General features: G+C 32.7%; 1 protein-coding gene across 3 annotated transcripts in view; it reads left to right on the top strand.

Annotated features, from left to right (window-relative positions):
• Window positions 1–26440, top strand: part of STXBP5L (syntaxin binding protein 5L) — a 437423-nt gene that overhangs the window by 228390 nt on the left and 182593 nt on the right. For all 3 annotated transcript variants that reach the window (XM_077118203.1, XM_077118202.1, XM_077118204.1), the window contains exons 12-14: window positions 1265–1337; window positions 6695–6842; window positions 7747–7814. In XM_077118203.1, coding sequence (XP_076974318.1) covers window positions 1265–1337; window positions 6695–6842; window positions 7747–7814 — 289 coding nt within the window. The remainder of the gene's footprint in view (window positions 1–1264; window positions 1338–6694; window positions 6843–7746; window positions 7815–26440) is intronic.

Genomic DNA, 26440 nt, shown 5'->3' with positions numbered 1-26440 from the left:
ATTTAACTGTATCCCGTCCTCTCTAAGCCCCATAAATAATGATTTTCTCTTCAGAGAAGTAGTGATTTTGATAGAGCTTTTGCCTTATTGGGGGCTAGGCTTAGAATACTGAGCCTGTTCAGGACAAACCAGCAATCTAATGAAGGAAGTGATACAATAGGAATCTACTGAACACCTACTATGTACCAAGCTTTACATTAGGCATCTTTATATATGTTATTTCATCTTATCTTCATAGTTATTATTTTCCCATTTCCATGGGTAAAATTGAATATCAAAGTTAATTTTCCAAAGATCAAACTATTAATAAATAATAGCTTCCACAGAATTGAACCTAACATTGACTCTTAAGGATATATTTTTATTCAGTAGTCACCACAGTACAGAAAGTAATTCTACAAAGGTGAAACTTTGTTTCCAGTTTAAATTATTTGTAAAAGAACAAAACCAATCTAAACAGATACAACTACCTAAAATGATAATTTATTTATGACTTTGTTCATTGATGTCAAAGTCTCTGTTATTTTTTTTCCCTAGTAATTGCTTTCCAACTAGTGATTTTCCTGAGAAAAGACAAAGAGGAAATAACTAGTAGAATGGAACTCCGTTGTTCTCCAATCTGCAAAACAAAATAATCAAAAACCAGAAGTATGAGAATCTTCTGAGCAACTAAAAATAGCTCTAAGAGATAAGGAAAAAGAGAAAAAGCCTCAGTTTGAGAACTATAGCAAGCAGTATCTAGAATGCATACTGCCACATAGATATGCACTCAGACAAGAGCATGCTTTTTCATAGTTTCCTTTTGTTTACTTTCACACATATGTGATTATGAAAGTCATTATTCCAGCTTCCCCAAGACTTGAGTCTTCTGAATAAAATCCCTGTTTAGTGACTCTTGAGCTTATGGTGAAATATCTTCTACTATCCAGTACAAATTGTCAGTATTGGGAAAACAGGGTAGAATTTACGATCAGAAGGACCAAGTTAAAGTTTCACCTCATTTATTATTGAGATATATTTAACACTATGTTATACAACTTCACATTTTTAACTTGTTCCCTGTGGTGATCTTAACGTTAAATGTGAGAAATAACAATATATATTATTTAAAAGTGTTCTTTGTTACTCCTTAATTTTACCTCATATCTTGGTCTTCTCAAATTATTTAAATAACATTTGCACAGGACATAAGGAACTGCGAATTTGATGGCTTTACAAAATGTACAATGTGAAACGTTTCAATTTTTTCTTCTTTCTTTTTTAGAATTTCAAGAACCTTATGCTGTTGTTGTCCTTCTGGAGAAAGACCTCATTGTAGTTGATCTAACACAAAGCAAGTAAGTTATCGATGCGTAGATAGCATTTTTAAGCACTATTCTTTACAATTAAAATACAGGAGGACATTTTAAATGGGGGCCATTAGTTCTTGAGATAGTAAAAGTTCTTTATGTGAATATTGTTTTTCTAGAATTACAGAAATATAATTTGGTTCAATAATGAAAAACATACCAAGAGAGTCTGGGAAACATTGAGAAAATTGTAAGATAGCTTAAAGGAATATTTGGAGACAAGCATCTGGAAAAACAAGGCATATAAAATGGATCATATTTCTGCTGTTTCATTAAGCGAAAACAATTGTTATGGAAACTTGTACAATGAATGTCTAACCATCTGCTAGTCAACTGACTAAAGGAAAGTCACACATGACAATAGTATTATTGGGCTAATGCAGTCAATAATACAGAAGAGAAGGACTTCAGAGGCAGAGAAGATGGGGACCTTTGTTTGTTTTCTTTTCCATTGTGTTGTAGGCATTTGATACAAAGAATACTGCCGTTACAGTAGCCCTGTCTTATCCATTCCTGTACATTGATGGTAGAAGCAAACTGAATTGATGGTCACATTCTTCTTGCTACACATTTTCATTATAAATGGTGATAGGCATGAAACATTTTCCCTCATTCTGTGCTCTTAACCAATTGATCTTTTTAATTATTTCGTATTATATTTACAACAGAACCTTTATACGTTTTCTCTCCTGTATGTGGAATAATATTCCCTTCCTTTTTATGCTTAACATCTTACCTGTAAGAATCTTAACACAGTTTTCACTTCCTCATTTAAAATAAATTTTTAAAAGTTCCATTACCCATATAATTGAGTTAAATATCCTAATATGGGCTCACTTAGCCCCCACATTCCTCTCTTTCATAGATTCCAGCATAGATATGGTTTTGCATTTGTTATTTTTTAAAAGATTGTCCCCTTATTAGACTCTAGGCCCCATGAAAGAAAAGCGATTTATCTCAACACAGAATAGACTCTTGATAAATTTTGTGAATAGATTACAGTCTGGTTTCTGTTTCCATCTAGTCTGTAAAGGTAAGAGCCAAGGTCCTTCTATATGCTAATTTGAAGCATGTAATATTTCGTTATTTTGAAGAGGATATAGGATTTGGGCAAGAAGGTGAAGAAGGTCATCATAACGGAATTCTAACTTCCCTATTCATCGACATTAAACTTGTTTAAATTTTGTTTGCATGTAATGATTTACACCTCTTCCTCTAAGAAATTCAAATACTGGTTTCATTAAAATGTACACTTATGATCTCAGTTGTATTCAACTCTTGTTTCTGTGCCTGTTTGTTCCTCTTATCTTGCCTAATTACCTAATATCCTCCAATGTTGTACTTGGCCTTTTGTACTACCTTTTATCAGTATATGCATTTATATTTCTTTAAAAATATTTTCCATTGTCATAAAATGCACATAACATAAAATTAACTATTTTATACATTTATTGTTATGTTTTTCTACCTTTATGAGTAAATTGACATTTTGTTTGCAAGTTTTATCTAACATTTCACTTCCTTCAGCACCATGTTTTCAAATTTATATAGCATTCTCACTTCATTGTGTATTACATGAAATTTAACATACCAAAAATGAAATATATTCTCTCTCCTTCCAAATAGTCATCTTTCAGCATTTTTAATGTTAAATGAATTGTAGCTTTAGAGTTCTTTTCAAATTTTTTTTTTCCATTTAATTCTCTACATGAAGGCAAGCAAAGATCAGGACCAACAAGTTGTTCTTCTACTTGTTTTTTTGGATGCATATCTTCATTGTCATTTCACCAGCATCCAGATTACCCTTTTATATCTGATTTCCTATATTAAATTTTTATTTATTAAATCTCTTGATAATTTATTTTTCCCAGCTCTTTGCCATTAAACTAAAATTACTTTCCCCAAACATTTTCATAATATTGTTCACCTTGCCAGGAGACCTCTTTTTTATCACATCAAAAGTTGTACATCTTATCTTCTAGGTGATCCATTTATTCTATCTTTCAGTCTCAGAAATGCTAATAATTTTTACTTCAAAACAGGGGATAGGGAATCTCTGGCCCATCCAGTTTAATAAACTTGGATTTGCTAAACACAACCTGTTCCTCTCCACATGGTTTTGCATATACTGCTCTTCTTATCTAGGACACCATCTGTAGCATTGCAGATTGATTGGTGGGGAAAGACCTCCTACACACGTATACACACATACACCATACACCGTGGATATTGGGTTAAGTTTTTAATTAAGTTCCTAATACTTTATATTAGAAACCAGGTGATCATACAGAGCAGGAACCAGTACGGCATTGAAAATATTGTCAGTGCTAGTTAGAGTTGTTCTAGATCTGAGAAAATAATTTCTTGCAAGCTCATATTTTTGTATTTTAGGCTACCATTACCATTCAAATAGACCTTTTTAAATATATGCAGTATATAATTTAGGACACTGTAGACTATAGTCAGGCTACCTCTTTTCAACTCCATCTCAACTACTTGCTAGCTATATGACTTTGGTCAAGCTACCTACATCTCTGTGCATAGTTTACTGTATTAGTCAGGATCCTCTAGGGAAACAGAATAGGTAGGACACAGATATATAATGTATCATATATGTAAAGGTAATATATGTATCTTATGTATATTAGGTAATAATATGAGATATTTTATAAGAATTGGCTATGGAAATGGACAAGTTCAAATTCTGTGGGCCGGCCATGAGCTGAGAACTCCAGTGAAGGTTCTCCATGAATTCACCAGAAGGCTGAAATTCTCCCTTCTGATTACTGAAATAATCTCTTTTCCTTTTAAAGCTCTCAGTTGATTGGATGAAATTTCTATCATTATTTGAGGCAATCTCCTCACTTGATTATTGATGTAATCAGCCATAGATGCAGTCAGCTTACTGATGATTTAAGTTCATAAATATCCTCACAGTAACAATCAGGCCAGTGCTTGCTTAATCAAACAACTGTGCACCATAACCTGGCCAAATTGACACATGACCTTAACTATCAACAGTTACCTATTTATAAAATGGATATATTAGTATGTAACTACTTAATAAGATTATTGTAAATATTAAATATGTTAATGTGTGTGTGAAAAGTTTAAAACTATGCCTGGCACAGATTTCATACTCAAAGACAGTAATTACAGATATCCAGGGCCATTCAGGCTCTAGAGTCAAAATTATCTAGGTTGAAAGGGAGGAGAATAAAGTTGAATCAGTGCTCAGAATTCTAAGAATAGTATTTCTTTCCTCTTTGGCCTTTTCAGCGTCCTAGAATGCCCATATGCCCAATCCTGTTACTCTTATTTTCATTATTTCCATTTTTTATTCCATTTTATTTCCCTAACTTCATTGAAAATCCTGTTTTTTTCTCATTGAACTGTTTCAAATTTTGACAACAATATTCATCTCCAATCCATATCTAAAAAGTTTTCTGTTATTTATACTAAATACCCTTAGCAGCCAAAATAACATGAAGAAATTATTTGGGCTCCTAACATTTTCAGAAGCAACTGTGGCTACTAGAATCATTTTTCATGTATACATAAGGATATCCTAGTTACTTAAAAATATAGAAATAGGAAATTTATATTTTTAAAATTTAATGTTCATAATGTCAGAGAATATGGAATAAATATATGTAGCTTATAAGTTTCAAAGGAATAAAAATAAAAACTTCTAAAAATGAGGGATTTTTTATTCAACTTTAAAGTTGAATAAAGTTGCTTTGTTAGATGATGTTACAATAGTCAAAACTATATAAAATTATTATATATTATGGCCTCAAGTGCTACAGTAATCAGGCATAAGAAAAAGTGATATAGATAGAATCCCATGTTTATTATCTTGTAGAGCATAAAAATTGTTATATTTTGTTAAAATAGCACTAAATATAAATGGAAGGGAAACTAAATAGTATTTATGATATTATATTTATAAATATAGACATATTTTGAGAGAAATACTTTATAAATTTATTGGTGTGTGAAATGTGAGGTTTGGGGATAAACAGAAAAAAAAAACCCACAGAGCATGAGTGCTATTGTATATGTATACATTTCTGCTTTTTGTTATAACTATATTTTAGCTCAGTGTATGATTATATCGATAAAAATCTATCATATGAGTACAACATAATATATTAGTGCTAGAGTGTATTTTAATATGTTGAAGTGAAAATAAAGAATATTGTCTATATAAACTGTAAGACTTTTGCATGCATGCTAGCTGTAGCAATGGAATTCATATCCAAGGAATTTATCATAGAGACATTTGGAGCAGAAATATAGAGTTTAAGGAGTATAGAAAGAAATGGACATATAAAATTTAGTGTTCATTAAGGAAAGGAGCACTTGAGAAAAAGAGGATTCTTTCAGCTAAGTGTGGAAGACCCAGAGGGTGATAGAGGAAAGGATTAGGGAAATGATGAAAGACCATATCTAGAGATAAATGTTACCTTTAATGTGATCTGGAGATCAAAATAAAGCTTCTGAAGGGCTTTATTTGAAGAATAAATGTAGTAATACATGAAAAATCTTATGCACAGTGTACGAAATATTGAGTACATAAAAAGCACTCATATATTATGGTTAGTAGAATTCTTAATTTGCTTCTGTACTCATATCCTTTTTTAGAATTATAGTAGATTTTAGGGTATAAATGTATTATACTCATAATATTTAAATAATTAAAGTCATAAATTCCAACTTTTCTCTAGTGTACATATTAAATGATCTTTAACCATACATAGTCACATCATACACGTCTATACACTAAACCCATCTATCATTTACCCTTGCCAAACAAAACAAAGCCCAGACATCTTGCCTTGTTGTGACAAACATGTCAAATTTTACTAGGACATCTTAATATTTATAAATATATAAATATCTAGATAAAGTACCTAGCTGCTACCTTTTTTTTTTTTTTTTTTTTAGTGTGGGCAGGCACCTAGGAATTGAACCCAGGAACTCTGCCTACTGAGTCACTGTAGCCCGCTATCATTTTTAATAAATTGGCTGAGTCAACCTGTTACATAATATTTTCAGTTTAATAGAACTCATTGAATCCATGTTAGCAAAGCAGTTACTGTAGATGTTGTAATTATAAGAAAGAAAATTCATAGTAGTAAAATTCTATTGGCATTTGTATCATGTTTTATAAAGAACTATTTAAAAGACAAGCTTTCTTGTTTATATAATTGTTTTATGATGCTTAAAAACAAATGAAGTTTATAATTAATATTTAGAAACATTTTAGGGTTTACTTTATAAAATTGTTTTACATTTTTATCACTGCAAAATGATACTAATATATTGTCTTTATCTATTAGTTTTCCAATCTTTGAAAATCCGTATCCTATGGACATTCATGAATCACCAGTTACATGTACAGCATACTTTGCTGATTGCCCTCCGGATTTGATTCTAGTACTCTATTCTATAGGAGTCAAGCATAAAAAACAAGGGTATAGTAATAAGGTAAAATTAACAATTATACTTTTTCCTATATTATATATTCATATCATATGATCATACTATTTTCTGTTACTTTATTATCTAATTTTCCATAGAAGAGGACTTGAATTAAATTCTTTAAAAGTAATAATCTAGCATCTATTAAAAGGTATGTCTTCTGAGATTCAAATTTCCTAAATACTATGTAAAGCGTTAAAACCTACAGAAATACACATTTCTTATACATTAAGTATATAATTATATACTAAGCTATATTTATCTATCATATACAGCTGTATAATAAATATATACTTTAACATATATGAAGCATAAAATACAATCTTTTAATTATCTTAGATGGATTATTTTTTAAAAAATTCATTAAACAGTTACTAATCAATTGATAGTTAATAAAATATAATTTCAAAAGCCATTTGTTGAATAAAATTCCCAAGAATTCCTTTTTGTTATCTTTGGCTATAAAATTCAGTACTTGCCATTGTAACTGGCAACCTGTTTGACCTATTTGCATAAGCTTTTTGTACAACTCAAGTGGGCACTATCTAAATCATATTCTATGTAGAAAACAAAGCCTGGTAATGTATAGACTATGTGATTCATGTAACAAGCCATATTTTCAAAATTAAAAACGCTTTTTGATTTATTTATATAATGGTAGTGTTAGTTAAAATCTTTATTTTTTCTTTTTCTTTTTTAAATTTATATTTTTAAAGGAGTTGGAACTATGCATTTGTAGGCATTTGTTCAGTGAAAGAATTAAAAATTAACTACACACATCATCCTTGATTACTTTACAGTTATTTATTTTTAAATGAGACTTTTATTATTTTTAAATATTTTCATTCTAAATCTGTCATTCAAATTTTTAAAAATAAAACGTTTATGTTCTTCCTGGTTATTTATTCAGGAGTGGCCAGTCAGTGGAGGAGCTTGGAACCTTGGGACACAGACATATCCAGAAATTATTATAACTGGGTAAGTGGGATATAATTGTGATTTCATCAATTCATCAACAAGAAGACATTTATTAAGTTTCATCACTTTGCCCATAATTGTGTTCTATGCAGACTGAAATTTTAAGTAAATGTAAAAGTATCAAGACACAGCGTCTATCAAAAGATTGTCTTAGTCTTAATGGAAGAGAGAACCAAAGCACTGAAAACACAGAATTATAATAAAAAAGCAGGAGAAAGTCACTAGGGCAAAATCATGAGAAATTACTCAGAGACAGCCTCTTGTAGAAATCATAAAATGTTAGCCTTAGCAAGACGTTCTTCAACATTTCTTGATTTCCACCAAATCCAAGAATCATGGATATCTATCCCTGACAGGTGATTATTTAAAGTATACTTCAAAGCTTAGAGCACCAGAAGTATCACTACTTTGTGCAACGACCCACTTCATGTTTTACTATTAGGAATGAAAAGGGAAATATAGCTACAAATGCGGAGATTTAAAAGATTATAAGGGTTCCATTTATGATGTTCCACTTATGAGAAAATGGAGTAGATGTACTTTTCCTTATTCTTCTTGATAAATACAGCTAAAAGCCCTAGATATTATATATAAAACAAGCATAAGATGATTCATAAGGTAAAGAGAAAAGGTCAGCTGACTAGGGCCCTCAGGACCCAAGGAAGGAAATGATGGTGAGTTTCCTGGGTTTTCTTTTTGCCTCATATATCCCAGACTTTGCGCTAAAGAAGCTGGTAACCTGAAAATGTCACTTGACACAGACAAAAGCATAAACTAAAACAACAAAAGCCATCTCTCAAGCCAAGAAACAGGGAAAGGGTCAGGCTAGCAAGACAAGAAACTTTTAGAAAATGATCTCTCTGCTCTAGGCAAGCACCACAAGAAGAAATTGTGGTCATTCTCACACTAGGAAAGGCAAAATTCCGCTAGCCTAGAATTTCACCCTCAAGGGCTGTAATGAGGTGTGTCACAAGACCAAGAGAAGTTTATTCCAGGAATGCAAACCTAACTCATGTTTGAAAATCAATCAATGTAATTCACCATATTAACAATCAGTGTAATTCATCAGAAAGATATGATCATATCAATAGAGGCAGAAAAAGCACTTGATAAAATCTAACATTCATTCATGATAAAAACTCTCAGAAAACTATGAATAGAGGGAAACTTCCTCAACTTGGTAAAGAACATCATTAAAATCAACAGCTAACATCATACTTAAAGATGAGAAAGTAGATGCTTTCCCCATAAGATTAGGGACATGATAAGAATGTCCCCTCTCACCACTCCTATTGAATATCATATCAAAAGTCCTAGACAGCAGTAAGACACAAAAAGGAAATAAAAGGTACATAGAATTGGGGAGAAATAAATAAAACTGCCTTTGCTCACAGATGACATGATGGGTTTTGTAAAAATCTCAAAGAATCAACAACGACAAAAACCTCTTGGAATTAATGAGCAATTATAGCAAGGATGCAGAATACAAAGTTAATATACAAAGGTTATTTGCTTTCCTTTATACTAGCAATGAAATTCGAATTTGAAATTTAAAAAACTACCATTTACAATAGTACCTTCTGAAATTAAAAACACAATACCATTTACAATAGTACCTCCCCAAAATGGAATACTTATATAAATTCTAACAAAATATATACAAGATCTGTATGCTCAAAACTACAGAACTCTGATGAAACTATTCACATGGAAAGATACTCCATGCTCACGAATTGGAAGACTCAGTATTGTCCAGATATCCATTCTTCTTAACTTGATATATAAATTGAATGCTATCCCAATCAAAATCCCATAGAGCTATTTTGTAGATATGAAAAAATTTGATTCTAAAATTTATATAGAAAGGCAAAAGACACAAAATAGCCATCACAATACTGAAGAACTGAAGAAGAAAGTTCAAGAACTCACAGTAACAAATTTCCAGATTTCGTATAAAGCTATGGTAATCAGGAGAGTGTAACATTGGTGAAAGAACTGACACTTAGATCAATTGAATAGAATAGAGATCCCATAAATAGACTCTTACAGTTATTCATAATTGCCCCATACTTGAAGTAACCAAGATATCCTTCAATAGGTGAATGGATAAAGAAACTGGAAATCCATATAGTAGAATATTATTCATCAACAAAAAAAAATGAGCAATCAAGTGAATAAAAGATATGGAAGAAACTTAAATGCGTATGCCAACTGAAAGCCAGTCTAAAAAGGCTTCATTGTGTATGACTGCTTATATAACATTTTAGAAAAGGCACACTGTACAGACCATAAATAATAATGTTTGCAAAGGTTTCAGAGAGAAGAACAGCAGGCTTAATAGATGATACCCAGGGGATTTTTGAGGCAGTGAAGCTATTCTTTATATAATTGTAATAGATACTTGATATTATGCATTTGCCAAACTCCTTTTTGGCGCAAAGAGTAAACCTTAATACATGCAAATTTAAAAAGAATCATTTAGAAGTAGTAGGATTACAGAAGGCAGACTGTAACAAGTTACTGTATTACTTATATTTGAAACAATTTCTTTGAAGAGTGGCATAAATGCTCACTGAAGTAACTTTGGAAGTGAGTAAAGTCTGAAATTAAAGACAAAGTAATTGCACATAAGCATTGTACTAAGTTGGTAAAGTTTTTTGCCACAGGAATATGAGTTAACACAAATACTTCTCCGCATGCACACTGGAAATGAGCAATTAACTACATAAGTGGTAGATAGTAGAAGCCAAGTTTCTCAGTATTGGAGTTCATATTTACAGATAAGAAAAGGTAGAAGGCTATAGAGTTTCATGCAGTGATGTGTTAGAGTTGGAGACATCAGTATGAACTCAAATAAAAAATAATTCAAAATGAAACCTGAACTTAAATGTATAATGTAAAGCTATATAACTTTTAGGGAGGAAAAAGAACTGTGACAAAATTGTCAAGATCCAGGCCTGGACAAAGAGTGCTAAGAGATGATACCAAAAGCACAGTCTATAAATGGAAAAATTGACAAATTGAGCTCTGTGAAATATCCTTTTAAGAGGGTGTTCTAGTTTGCCAAATTGTGATATACCAGAAATGGAGTGGCTTAAAAAAGGGGTATTTATTAAGTTACAAGTTTACATGGCTAAGGCTGCGAAAAATCCAAATTAAAGCAAGGCTATAGAAATGTCCACTCAAGATATCTAGGAAAAGATACCTTGGTTCAAGAAGACTAATGACATTCAAAATTTCTCCCTCAACTGAAAAGGCACATGGCGAACATGGTGACATCTGCTAGCTCTCTCTTCGGGCTTCTTGTTTCATGAAGCTCCCCCAAGGGTGTTTTCCTTCTTCATCTCTGAATGTCTCTGGCTGTGTGGGCTCTTGTGGCTCTGAAACTTTTTCTAAAATGTTTCCTCTTTTAAAGGATTCCAGTAAGCCAATCAAGACCCACCTGGAATGGGTGCATTCACATGTCCCTCTAATCAAAGGTTAATACCCACAGTTGGGTGTGTCACATCTCTGTAGAGATAATCTATTCAAGTTTCCAGCCTACATGGCTGAATAGGGATTTAAAGAAATAGCTGTCTCCACAAGATGGATCAGGATTAAAACATGACTTTTCTGGGATACATAATCCTTTCAAACTGGCACGGAGGGTTAAAAAGAAAAGCTAAATACTGGGAGAAAATAATTGCAAACTATAAGTCTGACAGAGCACTAGTATCTAAAATATATAAGAGCTATCAAAACTCAAATGACATGATCAGACATTTCAACAAAGAGAATATACAAGTGGCAAATAAGCACATGAAAGCTATTTATCATCAAGAACCTGCAAAGAAATGGAAATTAAAACCACGAAATATCATTACCTAATTATCATAATGTCTAAAATTTAAAAATAGTGACAGCACAAAGTAGCTGGTAATGATGTAGAGAAACGTGATAACTCACACATTATTAATAGGAATGTAAAATGGCATAGCCACCCTGGAAAAGAGTTTATCACTTTCTGTAAAACTAAACATACATCTGCCTTCTGACCACTGCAACTAGACTGCTGGGAATTCATCCCAGATAAATAATAAATTAGGGTCACACAAAAACATGTGTATGAATATTTGTAGAAGCTTTATTTTTTATTATGATTTTTTTATTCTTGCATGGCAGGCACTGGGAATCGAACAGAAGCTTTATTTTTAATAGCCAAAAATTGAAAACTGTCTAGTTGTCCATAAGTGAATAAATAGCTAAATAGAAACTATGGTACATCTACACCAAGGAATATTATTTAGCAATAAAAAAGAAGTAAACTTTTGATACCTGCAACTACTTGAATGAATCTCCAGAGAATTATTCTGAGCAAAAAAGTGCCAAGCTCTAAAGGTTATATATTGTTTGATTCCAATTATAAAATGATTGAAATGACAAAATTACAGAAATGAAGAACTGATAGGATGCAACCAGGAGTTTCAGAGGTTGTAGGGATGATAGGAAGCAGTAAGACTATAAAAGAACATCAAGAATCCCTCAGGTGATGGGAATGTCTGTATCTTTGTTATGATATTATACTATAGTTTTGCAAGGTGTTGCCATTGGGGGAAACTGCATACAGGGTATAGGAAATTTTTCAATTACTTCTTAAAACTTAAGGTGAATCCACAACTATCCCAGAATAAAACATTTTGTTTAAAAAAAGATAATGACATTTCCACTTTAGTAATGGCAGATAAAACCCAATTCTATCATTAAGGACCACTAAAAATGCTGGGTGGAATGTGTTCTTAAAATTATCAGCAAAGCAACAAGATAATGGTAATTAAGAGGACATAGTGGGCAGGCAACTGTGGCTAAGTGGCAGAATTCTTGCCTACCATACCAGAGACCCAGGTTCGAGTCCCAGAGCCTGCCCATGCAAAAAAAAAAAAGAGGACATAGTGTTAGGAAGCAAGAAATCAGTGAGGTAATTTGAGCATTTGAAGCTGGTTTTGCTCTAAAGAAATCTGCCAATCTGGAGAAAACTTCAAAACTGAACTACACTTTTGAAAGGATCTTGGAAGGCATTGTCGGACAAGAACAAAAATCAAAACATAATATCCATTGAAGGCAAGATACTAATTAACCCACACACTTTCACATCAATGCAGTTGAGGTAGGAGAGGATAAAGAAATAAAACTCATAACAGACAGGTTGTTAACTTGTGGAATTAAGCTCAACTTGAAGGTCAAATAAAACACAAGCCATTTAGTTTATCTTAGTTCCAAAATGGTGAGACTTCAGGTGCCTTGCAGAAGCAGATGAAAATTCTTTCTGTAAGAAGGTAAAACTTAGTCATTCCCACAAATAATTTTTAATCCAGCTGCAAACCCACTGAGACCATAAAATCCACAAAGAAACAGAGAATAATGAGCGAAAGCTAGATGAAACTGATGCCCAATTACTGTAGATATTGTTAGGCACAATTTATAAAACAACTATGTTTACAATAAAAATTTGCAACTATTTAGAAGGAAGTGACAGTTTTACAAAGTGACATGGTATTCTGAAAATAAAAATTCTAAATGTAAGAAATAAAATATCTAAAATTATAAAAAAAACAGTTTGGTTGAAGAGTTAGTAAACTGGAAGATACATCAGAGGAAATTTTCTACAATGCAGCATAGATAGGTTTTAAATAAGTAGACAGGGCGGGCCATGGTGGCTCAGCAGGCAGAGTTCTTGCCTGACATGCCAGAGACCCGGGTTCAATTCCTGGTGCCTACCCTTGAAAAAAAAAGGTAAACATACAAGATAAAAAGATGAGAAGACATGTAAAATAGAAGAAGAATATTTATTCAATTGAATTTTTTTAAAAAATGGAGAGAGAATTATGGGAAGTTGGCAAAGAAGTAAAGTTCAGGAATCAGTCCCTCCACCAAAACAAGTGGGAATGCTGAATCAACTCTTTTGAATCTCCAGAATCTAGTAGAACACTGGTCAGCATACAGCAAGGAGTGGGAGAAGGAGGTTGGTAAATTGTGGTAAATACCAGTGAGTTCTCCTCTCCCTGAAGAGTCTACTGTACCCCCATCCCCCAACCCCATGTAGTTTGGGTACAGACCTAGACCTCCAAACTCCAGAAGTATGTACTCCAGTTGCTGATCACTGCTTTTGATTAGTTTGGAGGCAAACTTTGAGGGCAGCCGTTGTCCTATAACCCTTGGACAAAAGTGGTAGAGGAATCTTAAAGACAGCAACTTTTCTCAAAACGACAGAAAACAGGTAAAGGGCTGCATTAACTGGGCAAGTGCTGAATCAAGAAAATACAGCTTCAAAAGCCATTAGAAGTTCCTGGTGCCCTTTCTGGCTCCTCTGCAATGCATGATGAAGCCAGTTTGCACTCCCAAGGTTATGGTGTCAGGTTGTTTTGTCAAGCAAGTATTGGCCTGATTGTTACTCTGAGCCTGTTTCTTCAGTAAATTACTTGCATCCATGGATAATCACATCTACACTCAACTGAAGAGATTGCCTTCAACAATGAGAGAAGTCTCATCCAATCAGTTGAAGTCTTTCAAAGTGAAGGTTTCATCTATCAGAAGAGGAATTTCTCTCTCTACTTCATCCAGCCAGTTTCTCCTAGGGAATTTATAGAAAATCTTTATTGGAGTTCCCAGCTTGCATCTTTCCCAATGGACTTTGGACTTGCCTATCCCCACAGTTGTGTGAGCTTATTCTTGTAGAAAATCTCATGTATTTACATATATCTCTGCCAGTTGTTTTCCCTAGAAATCCTGACTAATATAAGTACAATTATAAAAAAGTTCTTTCATTTTGCTTAAAAGTGCAACACTTCAGAATACAGGGGTAAGGAAGACATTGTCTGTATTTTAGAACCTCATCTACTCTTTCACACCAAAGGAAGAAAGGTTTATTTTGTCCAGAACTTGATGCTTAGCCTACCTATAGGTACGCCTAAGAGTTACTTCCAGAGGAACTCTTTTGTTGCTCAGGTTTGGTCTTTCTGTAAGCCCAAATCTGCAAGTGAAATCATTGTCCTCCCCCCTATGTGGGACATGACATCCAGGGATGAAAGTCTCCTTGGTAGCATGGGAGATTACCCCTAGGGATGAGACTGGCCCTGGCACTGTGGGATCAACAATGCCATCCTGACCAAAGCAGGAAAACAATTGTAACAAATAAGGCATCAGTGGCTGAGAGAGTTCAAATAGAGTCAAAATGCTACTGTGGAGGTCACTCTTCTGCAAACTTTAGTTAGATATTGCTACTATCATAGCTTTCCAAACCCTAACCAAAACCATTCCTGACAACCCCAAAGAATACTTAAGGTATTATATAAGATTTTACAAAGATTCTGTGCACTAGGGTAACTTTCCAGAAACTTCCAGATGGGTCCCTGGACCAGCTGGGTAATGAAACCCAGAGGGGCCAGTCTCTACAGAACATCAACTAGTTCTATCCCCCATCCTATATTATCGACAGGCCCCCCCCAACATGAAAAAATTAAAATGGACATAATCCCAAAACCCTTAAAAAGTGACAGAAAAACCAAGGTGATGGTGGAGTTATACAAAGAAGGTAGGGTTTAACAAATGAGTATGGTTGCTGAATCATTATATTTATATTTCTTTTAGTCTCCAGTATCTTAGAGCAGCTAGAAGTAAAAACCTAAAATTGTGGAATTGTAACCCATACCAAACTCTGAAATCTGTTCTATGACTAATTGTTGCGATGTACTTCAAAATTTTTTATTTTTTGTATATATGTTATTTTTCACAAAAAAGAAGAAAAAGTCTATTGTAATGATAAATATGATGAAAAATGTAATCATGCACTGCATTAAAGAATAAATAAGTTAAAATCTTTAAAAAAAGAGTACAACACTAGGGCAAGGTGTCAGTCAGTATATGGGAAATCTACAATTTTTCTAATGAAAAAATAATTGTAAAAAAGAGGAGAACTAAGAAATGATGATCATGCATCTATGTGATGTTAAGAATTACTGATTGCATATGTAGAATGGAATGATTTCTAAATGTTGTGTTAATTTCTTTTTTTTCTTTAATTAATAAAAAAAAAAAGAAAGAATTTTCCCTTCAATGAAAAAAAAAAAAGAGGAGAGAGTTCGTTAGAAAAAATATTTCTTGGGATGATTAAAATATTAAAGAACTGATGAAACACATTGATATGCAAATAGAAGAAATAGAATGAATCCCAGGCACAATAAATACAAAGAATCTCTCCACAGATACTTTATAATGAACCTCAATAAAAATAAAGGAGAAAATCTTACTGTCAAATACAGAATAGAATAATTTTTAAAGGAGGTAGAGACCATTAACTGATGTCTCAAAATCAACCTTGAATTCCAGAAACCGTAAAATAATCTCTATCCTAGAATATCAGTGCAGATAGCCGTCAAAAATAAGAATGAAATAAAACATTTTACTCAAACAAAAGTTGAAGGAGTTGTCATCAACAGAGCCTTAGTAAACAAAATTCTTAAAGCATGTATTTCTGCCCTAAGGAAAATAATCCTATATGGAAAGGGTATGATGTATGGAGAAATGAACAATGAAAGTGGTAAATTTGTGTACATATATAAGTGTACATTGCATAAAACAGTAACAATGTCTAGTAGCATTAAACATATATAATTGAAATACACAATAATTTAGAATATTAGAGGAGGTAATAAGTCAAGTTCAAACAGTCCCTTTTGTTTTCGAAGAGAAGGATGAAAAGAAGTTAATAGATGCTATTAACTTACACAGACATTTTGCAATTTCTGCATTTGCCTAGAAAATATTTTGGAAAAAAAGTTTATAACTTCCGAACAATTAGGTGGTAATAAAATAGGATGATAAAATTATCAATCCAGATTTTTGCTTTGAACTATGATGGGTGAAACTGAGTCAAACCTAATATCCTACTAGAAAAGATTAATATGATTTTTAAATATAACTTGTGTGAATGTACGATAGAACTACTACTTGAGGGGTTAAAATCTTGGGAAGAAGGAAAGTGCACTGAGGTGAGGCTGGAATTTTGTACTGCTTTTACTTTTGAGACATATATCAAATTTTAAGATAAGTAGACAGTAGTGATCAATAGACTAAGAACCTACATAGAGGTTTTGAAAGTCTCATGGGCTTAGTGAAGCAGAAAATTGACAATTACCAAAGTAGCTAATAGAGTCAAGGGACCAAGGTAAGAAAAAGGAAAATGCAGAGAGGCATTTCAAGTCATTTAGCCTAGCTTTTCCTTTTGAGGCATAGTGACTAGAAGGCTGCAAGGTTAGGGAGCTGCTTAGAGCTTGTAGAAGTTTGATGTTGTTAATATAAAAACTGGAATTCATGAACTACTGAGCTGGATAGTCTCTGGAGATATATCTGGCTTTCACTTGGAATGCTTGAAATGCCATATTCTACATAGATAAGCTACAAAAAGGTTTAAATCTTGGACTAGATCAAGGTGATATGGCTCCATTTCAGCTACTTGCTGAGAGCAAAATTAAATCCTTTCTGAAGGGAGATAATATCAATCAGATCCTCCAATTACCACTTCGATTTCTTATTTTACCAAATGTCAGCAATTCCATTAAATGTAATTTGACTGAATTCTCCAAATATAAGATAAAGGCTGTCAGCCTGAATAAAAATCAAAGGCCACCTGTAAACTACTTACTAGACACTGTATAAATATAAGTAACCAAAAATTTGAAAGTAAATGAATTTAAAAATATACCATGTAAACAATAAAAAATGATGTTGTAGCTCTACTAATACCAGATAAGGTAGGTATTTTAGTTTCTATTTTTGTATAACATTTTGCCACAAGTTTAATGGGTTAAAACACCTGTTTGTTAGTAGGATCCCACCTGGCTGAGATCTCTGCTCAGGGCATGACATGACTGAAATCTAGGTACTGACCAGGCTGAATTCTTACCTGGAAACTGGGGAAGATTCCCCTTCCAAGATCATTCTTCTTACTGGCAAAAATTCAGTTCCCTGTGAATTATTGGACTGAGGTCACCATTTCCTAATTGACAGTTGTTGAGATTCATTCTTAGCTCTTAAATGCTGCCTGTATTCCTTGCCATGGTCCTTTTCCATCTTTAAGCCAGCAACTGTGCATCTAGTGATTCTCCTGCTTCTAATCTCTGACTTCCATAACCTTTAACCTCTAGAGCTAGATTTAATGGGCTCATTTTATTAGGTTAGGTCCATGGATAATCTCCCCCCTTTTTTTTTATTAACGGAAAGAAAGAAAGAAAAAGAAAAAGAAATTAACACAACATTTAGAAATCATACCGTTCTACATATGCACTCAGTAATTCTTAACATCATCACATAGATGCATGATCATCGTTTCTTAGTACATTTGCATCGGTTTAGAGGAACTAGCAACACAACAGAAAAAGATATAAAATGATAATATAGAGAAAAGAAATAAAAGTAGTAATAATAGTAAAAAACAAAACAAAACAAAAAAACCCTATAGCTCAGATGCAGCTTCATTCAGTGTTTTAACATGATTACTTTACAATTAGGTATTATTGTGCTGTCCATTTTTGAGTTTTTGTATCTAGTCCTGTTGCACAGTCTGTATCCCTTCCGCTCCAATTACCCATTATCTTACCCTGTTTCTAACTCCTGCTGGACTCTGTTACCAATGACATATTTCAAGTTTATTCTCGAATGTCCGTTCACATCAGTGGGACCATACAGTATTTGTCCTTTAGTTTTTGGCTGGACTCACTCAGCATAATATTCTCTAGGTCCATCCATGTTATTGCATGCTTAATAAGTTTATCTTGTCTTAAAGCTGCATAATATTCCATCGTATGTATATACCACAGTTTATTTAGCCATTCTTCTGTTGATGGACATTTTGGCTGTTTCCATCTCTTTGCAATTGTAAATAACGCTGCTATAAACATTGGTATGCAAATGTCCGTTTGTGTCTTTGCCCTTAAGTCCTTTGAGTAGATACCTAGCAATGGTATTGCTGGGTCGTATGGCAATTCTATATTCAGCTTTTTGAGGAACCGCCAAACTGCCTTCCACAGTGGTTGCACCATTTGACATTCCCACCAACAGTGGATAAGTGTGCCTCTTTCTCCGCATCCTCTCCAGCACTTGTCATTTTCTGTTTTGTTGATAATGGCCATTCTGGTGGGTGTGAGATGATATCTCATTGTGGTTTTGATTTGCATTTCTCTAATGGCCAGGGACATTGAGCATCTCTTCATGTGCCTTTTGGCCATTTGTATTTCCTCTTCTGGTAGGTGTCTGTTCAAGTCTTTTTCCCATTTTGTAATTGGGTTGGCTGTCTTTTTGTTGTTGAGTTGAACAATCTCTTTATATATTCTGGATACTAGACCTTTATCTGATACGTCATTTCCAAATATTATCTCCCATCGTGTAGACTGTCTTTCTACTTTCTTGATGAAGTTCTTTGATGCACAAAAGTGTTTAATTTTGAGGAGCTCCCATTTCTTTCTTTCTTTCTTCAGTGCTCTTGCTTTAGGTTTAAGGTCCATAAAACCACCTCCAGTTGTAAGATTCATAAGATATCTCCCTACATTTTCCTCTAACTGTTTTATGGTCTTAGACCTAATGTTTAGATCTTTGATCCATTTTGAGTTAACTTTTGTATAAGGTGTGAGATGCAGGTCTTCTTTCATTCTTTTACATATGGATATCCAGTTCTCTAGGCACCATTTATTGAAGAGACTGTTCTATCCCAGGTGAGTTGGCTTGACTGCCTTATCAAAGATCAAATGTCCATAGATGAGAGGGTCTATATCTGAGCACTCTATTTGATTCCATTGGTTAATATATCTATCTTTATGCCAATACCATGCTGTTTTGACCTCTGTGGCTTCATAATATGCCTTAAAGTCTGGCATCGCGAGACCTCCAGCTTCGTTTTTTTTCCTCAAGATGTTTTTAGTAATTCGGGGCAACCTGCCCTTCCAGATAAATTTGCTTATTGGTTTTTCTAATTCTGAAAAATAAGTTGTTGGGATTTTGATTGGTATTGCATTGAATCTGTAGATCAGTTTAGGTAGGATTGACATCTTAACTATATTTATTCTTCCAATCCATGAACACAGTATGCCCTTCCATCTATTTAGGTCTTCTGTGATTTCTTTTAGCAGTTTTTTGTAGTTTTCTTTATATAGGTTTTTTGTCTCTTTAGTTAAATTTCTTCCTAGGTATTTTATTCTTTTAGTTGTGATTGTAAATGGGATTCGTTTCTTGATTTCCCCCTCAGCTTGTTCATTACTAGTGTATAGAAAAACTACAGATTTTTGAATGTTGATCTTGTAGCCTGCTACTTTGCTGTACTCATTTATTAGCTCTAGTAGTTTTGTTGTGTATTTTTCCGGGTTTTCGACGTATAGTATCATATCGTCTGCAAACAGTGATAGTTTTACTTCTTCCTTTCCAATTTTGATGCCTTGTATTTCTTTTTCTTGTCTAATTGCTTTGGCTAGAACTTCCAACACAATGTTGAATAATAGTGGTGATAGTGGGCATCCTTGTCTTGTTCCTGATCTTAGGGGGAAAGTTTTCAATTTTTCCCCAGTCTCCCTTTTTTTAACATCAGCATAAAGTAACCTTATTATGGGAATGGTATCTTATTCACTGTCTCAGGAACTGTAAAAGACTTGTGCACCAGGGAGTAGGAATGTTTTGAATTCTGCCTAACGCAGTAAACTCTTTAGCAAGTAGCATTTCTAAAGGAAAAAGGATATATCAAAATAATTAAGAAGTCACTCCAGCAGGATTTTGTGGAAAAAGTCTCAAAATATATAAAGCAAAAATTGAAAAGGAGAAATAGACAAAACTGCAATAAATGAGGAAAATTATTACAAACTACTTTCTGAAACTGATTAAAAAATCAGAGAAAGAATCAATAATATATAGAAGATATTAACAATGTGATTAATAAAGCTAACCTGACATGTTTAGAATATTATTCTCTACAACTCAGAAATGTATATTATTTTCAGCTGCACGAGACACATAAAAAATTGACCATATACTGTGCTTAATACAAGTGTCAATACATGTTAAAGAGTTGTGAGCATATATAAAATGTTCTCCAACCATAATGTAATTGAACTAGAAATTAGTAAAAAGGATATAAATAAAATTCACAGATTTTGTAAGTTAAGCAACGTACTACAAGCTAACTTAGGAGTTAATGGAGAAATTCCAATAGAAATGTTAAAATATCTCAAACTGAAAGATAATGAAAATACAATATATCTTTAAATGTGGATACCTTTAAGTCTGTGTTTAAAAGTAAAATCAAACCTATAACTATGTATTTAAATAGAAAAATGACTAAAAATCAGTTATCTAGGTATCTGGCTTTAGAAGTTAGGGAAAAAATGACAAAATAATCCCCCAAAAAAGTAGAAAGAAGAAAATAAAAGCATGAATTAACGAAATACAAAGTAAATGTATAATAGCAAGGATTGACAAAACTAAAATTGCTTTTTGGATATAAATAATAAGTTTATGAAGGTTTTACAAAACTGATCGAGAGAAATACAGAGAAGGAACAAACTTTTAATGTCAAGAATGAAAAAGAGGATTATCACTAGTCTTAATAGCAATTCAAAAATAATGAAAGGATATTTATGACCAGTATTATATTATTAAAATTGAAGAGACAAATTTCTTAGAATAACAGCAGTCTTTCACGAGATTTCTTCTAGAGAAATGACAAAGAGGAAATGTTTCCCAACTCTTTTTATGAGGCCAGCATATTTTCGATACCAAAATCTGAAAAGCACATTAGTAAAAAGAAAGTTTCTAAATCAATGCTTCATGAATATAAATGCAAAAATCCTTAATAAAACGTTAGTATATTTCAGTGATATATAAAAAGTGTAATATTTCAGAATCAAGTTGATTTTATTTCAGAAATGCAAGGCTGGTTTATTGTTTTAAAAAATCATTAGTGTAATTCATCATATAAAATAAAGTTGAAAATTATAAGATGAAATGAGCATTTGATAAAATTCATTATCTGTTCACATTGCAACCTCCTAGCAAGCTAGGATTAGAAGTTAAATTCTTTAGTCTGAAAAAGAGTTTCTAATAAGAAAAAAAAGCAACCTACAGCAAATGTCATACTTATTGGTGAAAAATTTGAAGCTTTGCTGCCTGTGTATTGATTGAGGCAAGATTCCTGCCGTCACCCATGGTATTAAATGTTATACTTATAGACCTAGCCGGTTGAGTAGGACAGTAAAATAGAAATAAAAATACAAAGTTTGGAAAGTAAGATATAAAATTTTATTATTCAGAGACGACTGTGTATGTGGAAAGTGCAAAACAATCTACAAATATGATATTTAACTAATTTGCAAATTCGGCAATGTCACTAGATATATCATATACCACATTCAATTTTATTTTATATACTACCAACAAATAATTATAAAATAAAAATTTTTAAATGATACATTTAAAATACTAGAAATATACAAGAAAAAATCACAACCTAGAAATAAACCAAACAAGAGATATATACAACTTCTACAATGAAAACTGTGAAACAAATTTGAGAGGTACGAAAAGATGTAAATATGTGAAGAGATACATTACAATCATTAGTTTGAAGACTCAGTTTTGTAGTGATAGCAACTTTTCCCAAATTGATCTAGGGAGTTACTGTAAGCCTAATAAAAATAACCAGCATAAATTAATTGATGAACTGATTCTAACATTTATTTAGAAATGTAAAGGGTAATACCCAAGGTGATATGAAAAAAAAAAGTGAGGACTTAAACTACCTACCAGACATTGAGTTATTATAAAACTGCAGTAATTAAAATAATGTTCTTCAGCCATAAATATAGACAAACAAATGAATACAATAGAAAGTTTGGAATAAATCTTTCATATATAGAGATACTTATGACAAAGATGACATGATAAGACAATGAGGAAAGGTTAGGCTTTCCAAAAATTATGCTGGTCAATTGAATATTCATATGGAATATTTTCTTCTACTGCATATCATATTAAAAAATAGCAGTTTCAGGTAGGTGACAGACTTGAATGTGACAGGCAAAACCATAGAGAGTCAGGAGGATAATATAGGAGAATGTCCTCTTGATGTTTGGGATGATTTCTTTAATAAAACATAAATAGCATTAACCAAAAGAAAAAATTGGTAAATTAGATTACAATAAATTTAAGAATATCTCATCCATAAAAGACCCAATAAAGACAAAATTCAAATCACAGGGAGATTTTGCATCATATGTAATCAATAATGCACCTATATTAGGACACATAAATAGTTTCCAGAAATCTATAAGAAAAAGATAGATAACCCAATGAAAAAAATGTCCAAGAAACTTAACAATAGAGGAAACCAAATGGCTACAGATACGTGAAATGCTGTTCATCATCCTCAGGGAATGTAAGCACCATCACAATGAGATACCACTGCACCATATGGCTAAATTTGTAAAATGATTGATAATAACATCTATCTAATGATGTGGAGAAACACACTGCTAGTGGGAGTTTAAGTTGGTGATAACCTCTTTGAAAAAGCTCTTTGGAGGTATCTGCTAACTCTTTGACCCAAAAATTCCGCTCCTAGTTATATATCTAACAGAAATATGTACATCTAGAGATACAAGAATATTCAGGACAATATATTTGTAATAGCTACAAATTGTAAACAACCAAAATGTTTAATAGCAGTAGAAAGAGTGAAGAATAGCTGTGATATTTTCATACAATGAAATTCTAAAAGGCAATTTAAAATTATTTTAATTTATTGCTTTACAAGATAACATGAATAATTCTGACATATTATTGACCATCTAGACATAATGGTTCTACAGACACGTTCACTTCGTGACACTGCATTGTGCTCTAACCTTGCAATTTGTGCTGTATGTATGTTATAGTTCAATAAAAAGTTTGTCTAAATATATTGGAGAGTGATGGCACCAGAAACAGTAGAGTAGGGAACACCAAAATTCTCTCTCTCCACTGAAGAAATGATTAAGCCAGAAAAATCAACAGTGAAAATCAACTTTTTTTGAACTTTGGAATATTGCATGGTAAAAAATGAAATAGAATTCAGTATACTTAAGAACCAAAGACTTTCAGACCAACATCGTGCAGAATTTTTCCAAAATAAAGGACTTTTTCCTGTTGTTATATGTGTATAGCTAGAGTGCCTAAACATACAAAGACATAGCAGCTTTATATGTAAGAGCCAAAAACTGAAAACAGCCCAATGTCCATCAACTGGTACGTGGATAAAGAAAATGGGGTATATTCATACATGAAACAATTTTAATAAAAAGGAACAAATTTTTGACATATAGAAAAACAGGAATGACTCTCAGAAACATTATACCAAGTGAAATACACACAGACACAAAGGTTAATATTGTATAGATTCTACTTCTGTGAAAGTTTTGAGGGAAAAATGCAAATCTATAGAGACAGAAAGTAGATCTGTGGTTTCCTGTGCTTGGGAATGGGGGGATCGCATTCTGGCATAAAAAACTTTTGGGGTGTTATAAATATTCTAAAACTGGATTATGGCGTTGATAGTACAATTGTACAAATTTACTTAAAGTGTTCAAGCAGTATACTTACAGTAGATGAATATTATAAATAAATTATACCTCAATAATGGTGCTAAAAAATAAAGTATGCCACTTGGAAGAGTGCTTCCACATAAGAAAATCAAGTTATGTAATGTATTAACAAAATGAAGGGGAAAACCATATAATCATCTCAGTTGATGCAGAAAAAAAACATTTTTAAAAATCCAGCACCCCTTCTGGATAACAACATATCAGGAACAAGACAAGGATGTTCACTGTCACCACTATTATTCAACAATGTATTGGAAGTTCTAGCCAGATCACTTAGCAAGAAAATGAAATAAAAGGCATCAAAATTAGAAATGAAGAAGTACAACTTTCCCTATTTGCAAATGACATGATTTGCAAATCCTGAAAAATCCACAACAAAGTTAATAGACTTATCAAACTGGCAGGTTACAAGAGCAACATGCAAAAATCAGTACACTAAAAAGTAGTGATCTGAGGAGAAACCCAGAAAAAAATTTCATTTATAATAACAATTAAAATAAATGTCTAGAAATAAATCTGACCAAGAGTGTAAAGAACTTTTATACTGAAAACTATGGAACATTGCTAAAAGAAATCAAAGGAAACCTAAATAAATAGGACATTCCATGTTTCTGGAATGGAAAATTAAATATTATTACGATGTCAGTTCTACCCAGAACACTTAAAGAGTCAACACAATCCCAGTCAAAATCACAACAGCCTTCTTCGCATAAATGGAAAACTAATCACCAAATTTGTATGGAAGGGTTTACCCTGAATAGGTAAACTATCTTGAAAAAGAACAAAGTTCTTTTTCCAAACCTTAACTTCTCAATCTTAAAGTTATTATAAAGACACAGTAATCAAAACAGCATGATACTGGCACATGGACAGTCATATAAACCAATAAAACCAAATTGAGAGTTCAGAAATAACACATCTATGGCCAACTGAGTTTTACAATGGACAAATGCCACTCAATTGGGAAAGGATAGTTTCTTCAACAAATAGTGCTGTGAAAACTGGATGTCTTAATGCAAAAGAATGAAGATAGACCTCTGATTCATACCATATGCAAAAACCATCTCAAAATGGATCAGTGACTAAAATATAAGCACCAGAACCATAAACCTCCTAGAAGAAAACATAGGAATGCAGTACATTGCGTTAGGCAATGGTTTCTTAGACTTTAAGCCCATAACACGAGCAAGAAAATAAAAAATAGATAAACAGGACCTTATCAAAATTTAAAAACTTTGTGCCACCAAGTACTTCATTATGAAAGCAAAACAACTATCTATACAATGGGAGAAAATATTTTGAAACCACATATCTGATAAGGGTTTAATATCCAGAATATCCAGAATATTAATATCCAGAATATGTAGATAAATCCTACAACTCAAAAATAAAAAGTAAAACAACCCAGTTGAAATGGGAAAACTTGAATAGATATCTCTACAAGGAAGATACGCAAATGGCCAGAAAGTACATGAAAAGATACTTAACATCATTAACCATAAGACAAATCAAATCAAAACCACCATAATACCATTTCATACACATTAGAAAGATTATTGTTTAAAAACAGCAACAACAGAAAATTACAAGTTTTGGAGAGGATGTGGAGAAATAGGAACACTCATTCATTGCTGGTCGGAATGTAAAATGGTACAACCACTGTGGAAGATAGTTTGGCAGTTCCTCAGAAAGCTAAGTATAGAACTACCACATGACCTATCCCACTACTATGCACCCAAAAGAATTGAGAGCAGGGACTCAAACAGATATTTTCACTTTGATGTTCATAGTGGCATTATTCACAATATCCAAAAGATGGAAGACAACCCAAGTGTCCATCAACTGATGCATGGATAAATAAAATGTGATGTATACATATAATGGACTATTAACCAACCATAAAAAGAATAAAGTCCTGATGCATGTGGCATCATGGATCAAACTAGAAGATATCAAGTTGAGTGAAATAAATCAGAT

Source organism: Tamandua tetradactyla, chromosome 10 (genome assembly GCF_023851605.1).
Source record: "Tamandua tetradactyla isolate mTamTet1 chromosome 10, mTamTet1.pri, whole genome shotgun sequence".
Lineage (NCBI taxonomy): Eukaryota > Metazoa > Chordata > Mammalia > Pilosa > Myrmecophagidae > Tamandua > Tamandua tetradactyla.
Note: the sequence above shows the minus strand (reverse complement) of the source record. Positions and strands in the feature narration are given on the sequence as shown.